The 14,941-nt window shown below is 36.4% G+C and overlaps 1 protein-coding gene across 2 annotated transcripts; it reads left to right on the top strand.

The window, feature by feature from the left end:
• Positions 1–1,552: 1,552 nt before the first annotated feature.
• On the top strand, positions 1,553–14,048 carry postnb (periostin, osteoblast specific factor b). Of its 2 annotated transcripts, XM_063492967.1 has the most exons (21): positions 1,553–1,690; positions 2,092–2,190; positions 5,199–5,263; positions 5,474–5,631; positions 5,709–5,873; positions 5,953–6,099; positions 6,296–6,437; positions 7,154–7,366; positions 7,498–7,632; positions 8,289–8,437; positions 8,582–8,718; positions 8,908–9,038; positions 9,146–9,276; positions 9,590–9,692; positions 9,789–9,856; positions 10,144–10,189; positions 11,088–11,264; positions 11,338–11,385; positions 11,708–11,782; positions 11,875–11,913; positions 12,872–14,048. In XM_063492967.1, exons 1-21 carry the CDS (start codon positions 1,572–1,574, stop codon positions 12,898–12,900), a joined length of 2,376 nt encoding a protein of 791 aa, XP_063349037.1. In that variant the 5' UTR covers positions 1,553–1,571; the 3' UTR covers positions 12,901–14,048. The 2 variants fall into 2 exon arrangements, with proteins under 2 accessions (XP_063349037.1, XP_063349038.1); XM_063492968.1 differs by lacking the exon at positions 11,875–11,913 and having other exon boundaries at positions 12,872–14,046.
• The last annotated feature ends 893 nt before the right edge of the window (positions 14,049–14,941 follow it).

Below are 14,941 nucleotides of genomic sequence, written 5' to 3'. Positions count from 1 at the left end.
TTACATAAATAAAACTAAACTGAGCTCAACGTCTGCACAGTATTGGGTCTTAGGGTCTTTTTTTTTTTTTTTTTAATCCGCTGACTTGGCTGGTTAAGACAATCTTTTCCTTATCCTATTTAGAGCATCTGGTTAAAACCAGATTGGTTTCACAACATGTGGCAAACAGAACTCTATAACTAAAACCTTTGGGTACGGTACAAATAACACTTACAATTCCAGAACTGTTGATATTTGCAAAGTGAAAACAAATAAATGATCATTAACCAGCACCATGAGTCATTTAGCTTATTAATAGACAAGAGAGCTGCAACTTTTAGAAATAACAAAAGATGACATATACATTGCTTTCATATGCTTGGCACATGGGTTCCTGCTGTTCATAAGTTACAGCCTGTTATCATTTCCTTGTAACAGTTGTGGGATTTTACATTTTCCACATCTGAGACATTTCCCAGACAATTGTTTCCTGTGCTCTGTTATATATGTGAAGTTGTTTTTAAGACGCTTCTGTTAACATGCCAGTGCGAGTTTCTATGTCCTGTTACTACTTGTGTTACAGCACTTCAGTGTTGCCTCGAGACTCCATTCTTTGTAGCCTTAAAAAATACCATGGCTCCACTATGAAAACATCTGACAATTGAATAGTAGGTGCAAAGACCTGAAAACACCAGCTGAACTTCAAAGACTACAAAAATAGTTTTCTGCTAAACAGGAAGATACTTTCAGATACTTCTGTATCTCAATATTTACTCCTCCTCAAATGTAAAAGTCATCATGGGCAATATTATCCATGTCCAACAGCACTGTGAGCCTCGGTGCTTGTACTCCCACAGCCACAAGGTGGAGCAAATAGCATTCTGAAAGATTTACACAATCCTTGTTCTGGCATTTGTTCAGAGCAGAGATTATGTAATGTCCCTTTGTTTGTACTCCAAATAAAGGACACTTTTATAGGCAAGATACATTTGAACTATTCATCCCAAGTATCCCATCTGTTCAATATCTATATCTATCATGCATAACTCAGCTTCAAAGCACTAGACACAAACTGAAATATTTTTGCATCTGTGCACTGAGAATGTGTGCTGAGCCTTCAAATCTTTGTTTGAATCAGTGTGCAGATGCAATACAACACAACAGACTTTTTCCATAAAGTGAAAGCATATACTCATAAAGTGACTTTTAGAATGACTCTTATATGGCTAAAACATGTGTTTATGGAAAATATTTTGTGGCAAATGTGCACATTCAAATTTAGACAAGGAATTAAAAAGGTTAATTAAAAAAATGGTAAAACTGCTAACAATTCAAAATGGTCTCACTACTTTAAAAATGCTTTTCTCAGATCAGTTAATATAGAAAAAAAGATTGCAATCCTTGATTATAAATGGTAAAGCCCAGTGTATGTTTTAAGTCATATGGGATTTTTTTTAAGTGCTGGGTGGTCCATGCATGTACAAAAAAAATTGCCATCCTCCTAGGGTGGGTGAGACTTGTGGAATATAAACTCCTGCTCTCCGTCTGCTCCCACTACTCTGGGTCTGGGTGGGCTAGCGAAGGAATCAGGGATGAAGCTCCTTTTTGTGGTTGCCTGTGCACTTTTTGTGCTCTGTACATTTGATAATGCTGACTCCTCAGCTTATGACAAAATTGTTGCCCACAGCAGGATCAGGGCAAGAAAAGAAGGGTAAGCTCATCTATATATATTGTTTTGCTCTTTTTTGTGCATGCATGAACATTGAACAGTTGTTATCATTTCTGCACATTTGTATATTGTATAACTCTATAAGTCCCAACTATTTCAACAATATTAATTGTGTATTTTTTTGAAGGGTATCTAAAATCTTGCATTTCACTTAGGACATGTTTAATCCAGCATGTGTCGTTATCACTATTCATATTTAACTGTCTGGCTTCAAAAGCAGCAGTAGTATTTGCCAAATAATTATTCATGCTTGACGGCCTGATGTCTTATCCATCTGGGCTGTTAAATAATCCTTTACACGTGAATAATTTCATAGATTCCTACTGATGTTTTACTTGCTGACTAATTCTTCATCACATTTTTTGGTATAAATTCTCATTTAGACCCAATGTCTGCGCCCTCCAGCAAGTCATGGGAACCAAGAAGAAATACTTTAGCACTTGCCGTAACTGGTACAGAGGGTCCATCTGTGGAAAGAAAGCGTGAGTGCTTGTTTTGTGTATCCAACAGGAAAAACTGTACCTCCAGTTCAAACAAATACATTCACTCAGCAGTTATGTGGGCTTACTGTTCTCTTTATTTTCTTTTCCCATTTCTTCTACTCCACCCCCACCCCACTCCCTCACCCCACCCCCTCCAACATGCGCGCACACACACACACACATCACCCCCTGCCCCCATTTTTCATGGAAACTCGGATGTTTCCACAGAGATAGACATCTGTTATCTTACTTTGAATTACATTACCACTTAAAATGAAAAACACATTTATAGATCCAGCCTTTAAACTCTTTGTATAGAAAACAGTCCAGTTTGATCCTATAAACTAAAAGTTAGGGTTTTCATAACTTGAGCAGTCTGGTTGATGTTGGATGCCACAGTGGTGAACCACTGATTCCAGGATATGATGTGGCTGCAAAATGTTGACTGTATTCTTGAATGGAAAAGCGTTTAGCTCAGCCATTATAAGAAACCTCTTTATTGGTTTTGTTCCAGCAATCTCAGCAGTTTTAGTTTAAACATGAATCAAGTTTGTGGCTATTAACAGCCCCTTTTACTCTTTTTCTTCCTGTCACACACATATACATACATACAGCACTCACACTGAGTTTGCCCCTCAGCGCTTGACTGAGTCATGCTTCGCACTCTAAATAGGCTTAGTTCTTCATGATGAATACCCTCTGCTCACTGAAAATGGCAAATGATAAGGTTGAAAACAATCAAAATATTGTGTTTGTTTTAGCGGAAGTCTGACAAGAAACTATATAATCAATGAAAAGTTGGCTGGGCTAAAGCTGCAGTTAAAGCTAACTGATTTACTCATTTAAACCTGTTGCAGTCTTCTAAATTAAATAAGTCAACTTCAGTTTGAGTTAGACTTTTCTCCCATAGAAGAGCTGCACTGAGAGCAGAGATGGTCATATTTGTCAGTGAAGATTAACTAGATAATCTGGTTGAGTACAAATAAATTGAGCTTCTTTTTTTTAAAAGTACGAGTTACATGATTGAGGAGGCCAAGTCTCCTAGATCCATTAACTGCATCAGATTATATTACCTTCTCCAACCAAGCCTGTTGCTCCTCCCATCATTCCTCCTACCCTGTCTTCCATAAATCCCCCAGATGTTAGTAGTCCTCCAGCATTAGAGCAAAACATTTCTTTCAGTTATAACTTTCAGAAGTGCTTTATTAAAACTGCAAAATGATTTTGTTTACCAGCTCTAAATTTTGTTTGTAGGCAAGAACATGTGCATTTTATGCTAAAATGTCACCAGTGCCTTTTGTGATCATTTGAAGAACTTCAGGGTAACTAGCTCACCAGAGACCTGAATAGAACTTTTCCATTTATGGCAGTTGGTGCTCAGCCTGACTTTATCTAGCCAGTCAAAGTGTTTGTCTTCACCCTCTGAGAGAATATTCTCTGCCAGAGCAGGTCCGCCTCTAAAGAAGCTTTATATTAACAAACCTTCAGAATCCAGGCTGAAATTTTTTTGATGGGTTTAATTGAAATTACGCTTCATGGACGATACAAAACTTTGTTGTTTTGTATCGTCCATGAAGTACTTACAGTACTTTTGAAGAGATGCTGATAAATCAAAAGTTTCCAATTCCGTAGCCAGACACAGTTCCACAGTGTGGGAAAGCAATGTTATGAGGTTTTTGCTGACTCTGCCTCAATGGGGCTCGTGTGATCTCATCCCAATCCCTGCAACTCTGATGCAGACCAAGAAGCATTGGTCTGTACCCTGGCTGAAACATAATAATCAGATAAGAGCAACAGTAAAGTAAAGTCCAGACTATAAATCATCATCTTACATGTAATTCATCTTGTCACCATGTTGTATAATGTTTCTCACATGTATCCCTTAAAAGCCATAAAATGTGTGTAAATTCAGTCTTTATTGTCTAAACTTGCCTAAACTGTTCTAAACTATTAATGGCAGATTTGAATGCAGATGTCACAGGAATACTGTTGATAGAAATGAACTGCTAAACTTTTGTACTTTAACATCCTTTTTCCTTTAGTTTATTTTTCTTGTATTTGGAATTTGTATATGCATTGCCAAAAGCAATACTACTTGTTACTGTAAACTAATTGCCATGACTTGGAAAAGAAGCAGTTTTCCTGCTGTTAGGGTTTATTTTTTCTGACAATTAAAACTGGGCAGTTTACCTCAATAATCTCCCCTGCCAACTCTTGGTGCATATGGCATTGTTTATTCCTCATAGCTATGTCTCTGACGTTTTCATCATCTTGGGAGTCTTTTTACTGTTGAATACTTATTAGGTATTTGCGGTAAAGTAGATATATTCAAATGTCCAGTTTTCCCACAGGAAGAGATACTCCTATAGCTTCAGCATGGTCGAACTTGCTGATGTAAGACATTTTTACATTGTGCAGCTGCACTTTGAATTTTACTGGTCTCTTCAGGCTATGATCTCAGGCATTTTGGAGAACATGCCGCTGCTCTTCATATGTGTGTCCAACAGCAAATAAAAATGTGTCAAAACATAAATCAAAATGACTATTCTCTCAGTATAAAAGTCTGTTTCAAAAACGTGCATGCTGGCGTCCAGATTAGCTAAACTAAGTCCTTCAAATCCATTTTTTATGTTAACCAACATTTCGTAAATTCTGATATAATTACTGATGAGACTTTCAAGACAGACATCTTAATATAAATGTCACATAGAGTTCAGAGTAATTCTGTAGCTTAAAAGAGGAGGCCTTGGTGATATAAATCTACTACTGTACTGCTAGCATGAACACAATTAGGTTTTGGCAAAAGCCTTTGGATCACATGGTCTCTTAGGGTAATGCAGAGAATAATGGGTAACATCTGGAAACACTGAACAGAAAATCACAGATTGATGATTCAACTAAAAAACATAGCAGCAAGAAAAAATACTTTCTTACATGTATTCTTATGACTGGTATCTCAAACGTATGTGCAAATCCATATTTTTGATGTGTGTATTTTTTTCCTGCAGGACTGTGCTTTATGAGTGCTGCCCAGGGTATATGAAAATGGATGGCATGCTTGGCTGCCCTGCAGGTATGGTCTGTACTGTTTTGTAGAACAGTTGTAGAACAGCTGTGTTTTACCTTTGAGATCAGACCAAATAAACTAGAAGCAAGTGCCACAGCATATTGTTGACACGTTTTGTTTTTAATTTTAAGTTCCAATCGATCACTTCAAAGATTGTGTCTTATTTCTGTTTTCAAAAACAACGCTCGACCCTTATTGTGATTTTTTTTTTCTTAGTTGCCCCGATTGACCACGTGTATGGCAGTTTGTCTATAGTGAAGGCCTCATCAACCCAAAACTACGCTGACATTTCCAAGCTAAGACCTGAGATTGAGGGACCAGGATCTTTCACCTTCTTTGCTCCCAGCAATGAGGCTTGGGATAATTTGGATACGGTGAGTCAGTACAAAACAAAAAGCTCTGGAAGATCTCCGTCTTTGAGATTTTAACAACTAATTTTTTCATCTAACAGACAGTGAGGGATGCGCTGGTCAGCAACGTCAATATTGAACTATACAACGCTCTTCATTATCATATGGTCAACAAGCGCCTCCTGACCAAAGACTTAAAGAATGGAATAAAAGTCACCTCCATGTACAACGACCTTGATCTCCATATTAACCATTACTCCAATGGGGTGTGTACTCAGTGTTATTTTAACATGTTACATAAACCATTTGTCAGGGGTATTACACTGAAACAGATGTTGTGTACAGATAGTGACTGTGAACTGCGCCAGGATCATCTACGCCAACCAGATCGCCACAAATGGAGTCGTGCATGTCATCGACCGCGTCATCAGTACTATTGGAAACACTATTCAAGATGTCATTGAAGTTAACGATGACTTGACAACCCTGAGTGTGAGTACAAGCTTTGGTAGGAGAAAAATGATTAACAACTAAAACTGCAAACCCCGCCGTAAACGACTTATTGATGTAATACAAGACACTTACAATTACTATTATACAATTATAATGTGAATATTTTCTTTGTATGCTGCTTCGCAGTATAATGAAGTTCACTAAATATAATATTGATGGTGACATAATCTTCTAGGATCTATTTCAAAATTCTGAGCTTTTGGAGAAACTGGGTCAGCCAGGACATTACACTCTTTTTGCCCCTACCAATGAAGCCTTTGAGCAGCTCGGCAGCGATGTGCTGGAAAGAATTCAGAGTGACAAGCAGGCCCTCAAAGGTAAATCAGACTTCTTCAAAGGCTTATTTTTAGTGTTAAGTTAATTGTAGCAGAACGATGTTTACTGATGGAAGTACTGGAAAAGAAATATAGTGGTTGCTGGGAGCATGGTTGCGCATTGAGCTTCTTCCAATTCAAAACAGATGAAGCCACAATAGATCTGGAGCTTATTTAGCTTTAAAAACTAACTTGAACCAAAAAAACCTTTCTTCTTTCAAGCCAAGCATTAAATTGTGAGTTTGAAAACATATGATGTAACACATAATTTGACATTTTTATGGCCTTTTTTTTTTTTACTGCTGTTCACCTATATGTATCTTCATAAAATATACTCGTATTATTATAATAATAATTATCAGTAATATTTGTTGTTATTTAAAGTGTTGAGATATACATTGTGATTTCTTAAAGAATCAGAATTTCTAAAAGGCTTTCAAGATAATTATCAATCTAAGCACCAAGAGATAGTAAAAAGCTGTACTTCATCTGTATTTCCTCATGTATATTTGCTGTGCCGTGTTCAGATCAGAACAGTTCCCCTCACTAGAGGACCACTGGGATCTAAAGGATATGCAGGTTTCTTGGATATAACCTCCTTGGCTTTGGTATAACAAAGGAAAAAACATTAATGTCCCAGTGTATCAGACAAACATCTACTTACACAACTAAATCATATATTAACTCAAATATTTATTTATTTATTTTTTTTGTTTCAGCTCTTCTGTCTTTCCACCTCCTGGACTCAATCCAGTGTTCTGAGGGTATCCTGGCTGGCACCTCTTATGAGACACTGGAGGGCAACAACATTGAAATTGGCTGTGATGGCGAAAGCTTGACAGTCAATGGCATTAAAATGGTGCGCCAGAAGGACATTGTCACCACCAATGGTGTCATCCACATTATTGACAAAGCACTTGTTCCAGACTCAGGTTAGAGCACCTCTTTGCTTCTTATTGAGGCATACCTTGTTTATTACGCAATATGTATATCGAAGAATATGTAAATATTTTTTCTATAGTTCATATTCTAAAACTGTCAGGATTTCCTTTACCTCTTTAAGCTAAGCAGGTAATGGAACTGTTGGGAAGTTCCCAGTCAACCTTCAGTGACATGGTGTCCGAGCTGGGCCTCTCTGGTGGCATGAGATCAGATGCAGAGTACACTTTACTGGCTCCATTCAACAGTGTCTTTAGTGGTGAGTCATATACTCCTCATTATACCGCTTGCACTCCTCTCTTTTCCACTCAGCAGGTGGCAATGTCGATTTTTAAAAAATGCTTCAGCGAATTCATGCAAAATCTTAATGTCATTTGTGGAAAAAGTAGCCGCTATGCTTCTCATGTTTTAAGAAACAATTAATTGTAGTCAGCTAGGGAAAAATTGTATCTTATTTATATTGATAATCTTTTGTCAGTGGATGTAAAGAATTCCACAATAAGAAAATCTAAAAGTGACTGTTATCAATGAATGTTGTCACATTTATTCTGTGCATTTATCTATTTATTGTCTATCTTGGCATAAGACACGTCCAAGAAAATCAGGAAAACTGTGACAGATGATGATGTTTCTTGCTCAATCCATAAACTTTCCCTCTGTCTGTCTGTGAACATGGACCTACAGAGCATTTATCGTCATTTGTAGGATACTATTTGTGGTTCATCTGCAGAACTGCCAGGTCAATGAGTACAGAGTTGACTTTGGTCAAAATATGTCTGTTGCTGCTTTAGCGTAATGGTAGTCAAAGTAGTAAGAATATAGTTTTTTTAAGCCAGTGCTTTAAATTTAAATGTATTTTTTCCTGGTGTAATTAATTTTAAATGAGAATCATAAAACTGTTTCTTTCCTCTGCAGATGAAATAATGTCCATGGATCAGGACTTACTCAGAATTATCCTGGAGAACCACATCTTGAAGACTAAGATTGTTCTGGGACAGCTGTACAATGGCCAGCAGCTGGAGACCATCGGAGGGAAACTTCTTCGGGTCTTCATCTATCGTTCAGTGAGTGCTCTTCTCTAAAGATTTGCCCAGTAGTTATAGCTGGAGGCCATTAAAGACTTGTTATAGGCAATAGCCTCAATCAATCTTCAAATCTTTGGTACTTCAAGTTTGTTCTCTTTTATTCAACTTGTTTTACATCTGCAGGCTGTGTGCATCGAGAATTCCTGCCTGATACGAGGCAGTAAAGAAGGAAGCAATGGGGCCCTTCATCTCATGAGGACTCTGTTGAAACCTGCAGAAAAAACTATGTACGAGATTCTGACAGAAAACGGAGGGTTCAAGTAAGTACAATGGTAATGAAAATGGACTGTGGTCTTAAAAACCAGTATAATACTCGAACCACATCTTGACTATCATTACATTAAATCCACATGGCACATATGGGAATGGGAAAGTGCTGTTGCTGCAATATGTCATCCCTTAGAGGCGTCTATAACAGCCAAGTTACAGTTTTCTTCTTTGCTCTTTAGGATCTTTTTGTCTCTGATGGAAGCTGCTGGCTTGACTGACGTGCTTCGACAGGAGGGAGGCTTTACTCTGTTTGCCCCAAGCGACAAGGCTTTTGCAGGTTTAAGTGAAAGAGACATGGCTGTGTTGAAGAGTAAGTTTACAAGACATTTTTGTCTATTTATTTGTTGGGCGGTAAAAGTCTAGTTAGAAATGCAAAATACAATAATAGCTTATGCGTGTGTCTTTGCTTTGTTTCAGAGGACATAAATGCACTCAGAACCATCCTTCTGTATCACATCAATAATGGTATCTTCATTGGTGGTGGTTTGGAGCCTGGGGTGACAAACCTTCTCAAGTCCCTCCAGGGCAGCAACCTTAAAGTCATAGTTGTAGGTATTTTGTGCATCCAGATGGAAACTATATATCTTAATCTATTAAACCTTATACCTCAGATAAATCCCTTTTTTCTTTTTTTTATTTAATCATAGAGTTAAGTATTCAGTAAAACTGTTTTATATGGTAGTGTCCATGAATACTGTCTGATTAAAAGTCATTGTCCACTTTGAAACTCAGTGACTCCAGTAAGCTAATGATATTTAATGTGGGACATTGATTATTCTTCATATTTTAGTATGTGGTTTCATTCACACCCAACACTTTGTGGTTTTCTTGTCTGTAACTGTTTTAAATGGTTGTCCTCAGGCAAACAACACTGTGAAGGTTAATTCTGTTCAAATCCCTGAGGCTGATATGATGGCCACAAATGGAGTCATTCACTTTGTCAACAAGCTGTTGTATCCTGAAGGTAAAACTTTCATCCAGTTTTTGTCTTATAAATCTGTCAAGAAACGTGATAACTGTAAATACCTAATTGCGGTCAATGCCCTGTGCTGTCTTGTAGATATCCCTATTGGATCCCAGGAACTCCAGATGGTTCTGACGAAGCTCATCTCTTATATTCAATTTAAGGTTCATTTATTTTTAGTTATTAAAGTTCCAGAGATGTTGGGTTGGGTCTAGTTTGCAGTTTTTTATTCTTTATTTAAGTCGTAACAAAATTGTTATAATTCCATGTAAAGTATAAGAAATAGAACATACAATGAAGATTATGCTAGTGGTTATTTTAGTAAAATGGTTCTGATTGAACATTATTGTTGTTAATTATTTTTATTTTTCAGCTGAGCTGAGCAATAATATGCTTTATTATGCAGCATAGACATTTAATATGCTTTAACAACTGTATTTACTTTTTACAGTACATTTCTGGATTCAGATATCAGGAAATTCCCCTTACATTTTTGAGTAAGTAGTTTGCATGTTTCACTGTCATTAATAACTCCGTATTTCCTGTTGTTATTATAGAGGACTGTCACTTGTGTCATTCAGGAAAGTATAGTAATGGTGATTAAAGAATATCAACATCATGTGATTCCTAATCAGTGAAGTTATATTTAATAAAACTGTTGCAAGCACAAAACTGAGGAATTTCAAAAGACCAGTGGAAAAAATAAAAACAATATATTCCTCATCTAATGACAACCATAATATTTGATTATGACTGCTGATCTAGCTACCACATTCTGCAAACTGTTCAAGGCCCCATCCTGAGGTACTCACACAATACCTGTCACTGCCTGAGAAAAAAAAACAAAACATTAGGCAGTTAGCTAAGATTAGCATTCATTAATCCATTGACATTTCTTCTTTCCACTTGCCAAAAATTGTTTGGTATCGCTCCATTTCCATTAAGGTAGTCAAGATGGTGAACAGTGAGGGCAGGGAGTGTACAGTGTACATTAAAAACTATGGGAAATTTTATGAGATTACCATCCAGGAATTCACAGTGCACTTTATGTAGCCAAACTAGTCAGTTTACATGCAGTCATGCACTCAAAGCTAGTTAATTACAAATTTTGAAACACAGTATTTAGATATCACTGATGTAATAGTCACATGTATTTAAAATAAAGCTGAGCTAAAGCAAATCATAAAGCTGTAGAAAATTATATCACAATTGTATTAGTAAATATCCTTTGATCAGGAATCGCCTTTTCTTTCATGGAAGTTTTCTGATCCACTGAAACTATTTTTTTTGCGTGTTGGCTGTACAGAAGTTGATCAGTGTACAATGCTGTGCACTCTTGATTTCGGTGTAGTAAAACATGGCTTCTTTGCTTTTTTACACTTCCTGGGGTAAAAGAAGTGACAAGGGTCATTCAAAGGGAACCCATCGTCAAAACGGTTACCAGGGTGATTGAAAAGCAGAACCCCGTCCAAAAGGTTACCAGGGTGATTGAAACGCAGAACCCCGTCCAAAAGGTTACCAGGGTGATTGAAAGACAGAACCCCGTCCAAAAGGTTACCAGGGTTGTCTCTGGTAAGTATTTCTTAAGTGTAAAACACAATCATATGACTTCATATTCAGAACTCACAAATGCTGTTGTTTCCAGGGCCTCAATACTCAGTCAGCACTGGCACCAGCAACATTGATCTGGAAGGTCAGTGAAATGCTTTGGAAACTTAAAAATAAGGATTGTTTGTGTGATTATTAATTAATAATATTAATAAATTATTGTTAGATTTGATTTTAGATTAGATTAGATTGGATTTCTCTGAATTTAGCTATCACAAATAAAATAATATAGAATATAATAAAGAGAATTTATACACACATCATATAGGTGACTTTTAAATACATATAATAGACTTTAAATCTCATTAAACCATATTTAGTTAGAATTTATGTGTTATCACGCTTATCTGATATTTTTTGCCAAATATTCCAGCATCACTTTAAAGATACTTTCATTTTTCCATTAGGAGTCGATCTTTCAGAAGTTTCCACCATTGAAACGAGCGATCTTGACGCATCAAGGCTTACCAAAATAATCCAAAGTGAGTTTTTTTTCAAGTCTCTAGGAAGTGGAAAGCAGGAAAATAATTCATAAATAATGTGTGTGATTTGTGTGTTTGTTTTGCCTTTATAGAAGGCAGTTCCAGAGGAACTAATCCCAGAAGAGTTATAGGTAAAAAATAAATAAATAAAGAAGAAGAAGGAAAAAGAAATAGAAAGAAAGACAGAAAGAAATGAGACCTGGAATTGTAATTAATGCAGCACAGTGTGAGATAGTTTAGACTGTCACTTTAAGACTTTGGCTTCAATTATGCTCCATACTCTTCCTGTACCATATGTCCAACACATCCCTGCAATCACTTTGGTACCTACAGGAATAGCTTGACATTTTGGGAAATCTGCTTACACTACTCACTCTTTGTTGAGAGTTTGATAAGAAAACTGATAACACTGTCATTTATGGATTGAGAGGGTCAGCAGCCCATTAGCTTAGTTTAACACAGACAGAAGAGATAGCTGGCAATCACACTGTAATGCCAAGAAAATATAGTCCTGCACAAAGCCTTCTGTAAAACCACGTGCTGTTTCAGAATTCCGATTTTGTACAGATTAAACAGATGACAATCCATTAACTGGTGCTGGTACAGACCCAGGCTAGTTATTTCCGGGCTTGTGCTTAGTTAAGCCAGCTGCTATAGGTTCATTTTTGTCTTGTGCATACAGTAATGGTATCAGTCTTCTCATCTAACTTTCAACAAAAAAGATGCAAATACAATTCCCCAAAAATCAACATTCCTTTATTCCAGCTGCAGTCTCTTTGCTCATCTGCTGTCATGCTTGCTGCCACAATGCTGTCCTCAAAAGCTATGCTGAAATGTGTTGCTTCAGTGGCTGTTATACAACATTTTGTGAGACCCACATCCAGTCGGCATCCACCTGTATAGTTTCTGAGACTATACACTTCCCAAGGGGGGAAGTCATCATCATCACTCCTGCTCCATGTGCTTGGTGTTTCCATCTGGGCAGTGATGAGAGTTTGGATGCCAAACTTCAGCACAGTATATCTTTTAGACTTAGACAACAACCTAATCCACATGACTGACAAATATTTATTGTTCTCTTTTTTCCAGCTGGCGGTAGGAGGAGGGGAAGGGACTGAGCACAAGCCGATGAGAACACCTCCGGGTAAAAGCAGAAAGAGACGTCAAACCCAGAGGTTAAAGTTGGTGTTTTAATACAAGGGCTGTGCCTAAAATGTCAGTGATTTCATACTGTAATAGGTATACCTGACAAAAAAACTACTCTCATAAACACTTTAATGGTGCTTTGAATGTATATAAAACAAGTTCACATGACTATTTCAGCATGATTTTAAATACACAGAAAGTCAAAGCAGCTATAGGATAGTCTGAATGCATTCATTCATTAGATTTACAATAAAATACTTCAATTTTGAGCTTCTTTATGAATTTGCTTAACGCAAAGAGGTTAAAAGCTGCCTGGAAAATTTCAAAATCTAAGCATGATAAAGATTAAAAAAAAAAAAAAACATGTTTTCTGACTTTAACTGTATGGTTTGTTTTTTTTTTCTCTGTGTATTGTTTAAATTGTAATGTAAATTTGTCTCTCTTTCTATCATTTGGAATGATGTAGCTGAATGCTTTTGGCTTTGCCTTCTATTTTTCAAACATCTTCCAATAAAGTGCTTTTGTTGAGATAAATATGCCTGTTTGAACAGGGCATTAGTGGAGATTGTGTCATTTTGAAGTCTTTGCAAAATTCTTAAATGGTAAGTTTTGTTTCATTGAGATGTTAAAACTAAATTTGTGCTTGGAAAAAAATTCTTTACTCCACAAAAGTTTGACCACAAAATTAAAGTGAAAACAGTACACAAACAACATAATTTTTTTTTAAAGTATGCTAATTCTGCTTTTGTTAGCCTGTTAAATGTTTAACATTATGCGGTCCTGCTCAGAGAAAAATGTATAGTTTTGAAAATGTTTTGCCACTTGATATAGGATTTTATCTAGTGAGTAACTGCAAGCTTCCTTTGTTATTTTAATTTTATAATGTGCCATCTGTTTTCAATGAGTGACATATCCAGACACAGGACCAACAGATTAGCACCTTTATTAGAGTCATGCTCCTCTATATGCGTGGATTATGGCAGTACGGGTAGCAGCATTTCTTCTACCAAAATTTGATTGTTGTTCAGCTTTAATGCTTTTCATACATTTTGGAAATGCTACTAAGCAGTGATTTCAAAAATATTTACACAAATTATGCCATAATGTAATGTACTCAATTATAGCCATTTGATGGCGTTTTTCACATTTGTGACTGTTGCTGACCCTTTGCCAAATTAACTTTATTAAATGTGAGATTGCCTGTGGATGTGTGCTTTATATTTACTTAACTTTTCCAGTATTTTTTCAAAAATATTTTGCTCACTATAAATTCATAGTAGTATTTTTAGTTTAATAGTGACCTAAAGGAGGGTTTAAAAGAGTTGTAAAGTCTAAACAGCAGTCCAACATATTGGAAACAGAACTGTAGATACTAAAACCTATGAGTCATTCCTTTCAGTGGTTTAGCCATGCATCTGCCTGTTTAAAAGGATCCAGGCAGTTTGGATTCTGTATAAAATAAACATCAAAATTGGTTAAAAAAAAAATAACTGCATTATCCTCATTTTCAAGAAGAGTCAACTGCCTTTACTCATAAAAAAAAGTCTAACTAAAAAACTACAAATAATTTCTGAAAACAACAAAATATGATGAAAAAATAAATTGTAACATTGGCATCAATTGCAAGTTACTTACATTTCATTTCAAAATGCATTGTTGAATTTCATTTGTCAAAAGAATATGTAAGTAACATTTGTTTTTGTGTGTGAATGCAGCTGAGATACTTCCCTGAGGTTACAGGGACATTCATTATGTTTGCTGTTATGTACAGATATTTGGGTCAGCACCAGCTTCTGCATTATTGTTTCATGAGAAAAAATTCCTCAGTGCAGTTTATGGCTTCTTGGATGCAATAAAACGGTTTAAAACCTCAAGCAGCCAAGAAACTTTTGCAACACACAAAACAGACATGGCAAAATATAAAACGTTTTGTTTTTTTTTTCTTATCTGTTATTTCACATCAGAAATCATTTACAGGAATCGTCAACAAGCTTTGGTGATCCAGGCAGCTGG

The sequence above is a fragment of the Pelmatolapia mariae genome, linkage group LG14 (genome assembly GCF_036321145.2).
Source record: "Pelmatolapia mariae isolate MD_Pm_ZW linkage group LG14, Pm_UMD_F_2, whole genome shotgun sequence".
NCBI classification, from domain to species: domain Eukaryota; kingdom Metazoa; phylum Chordata; class Actinopteri; order Cichliformes; family Cichlidae; genus Pelmatolapia; species Pelmatolapia mariae.
This window is presented reverse-complemented; position numbering and strand designations above follow the sequence as displayed.

Excerpts from the sequence above, each read along its gene's own strand:
- postnb (XM_063492967.1), top strand. The coding sequence starts at position 1,572 with ATGAAGCTCCTTTTTGTGGTTGCCTGTGCACTTTTTGTGCTCTGTACA. Across the intron at positions 5,264-5,473 it reads CATGCTTGGCTGCCCTGCAG|TTGCCCCGATTGACCACGTG; the intron begins GTATGGTCTGTA and ends TTTTTTTCTTAG. Across the intron at positions 9,857-10,143 it reads TCTCTTATATTCAATTTAAG|TACATTTCTGGATTCAGATA; the intron begins GTTCATTTATTT and ends TACTTTTTACAG.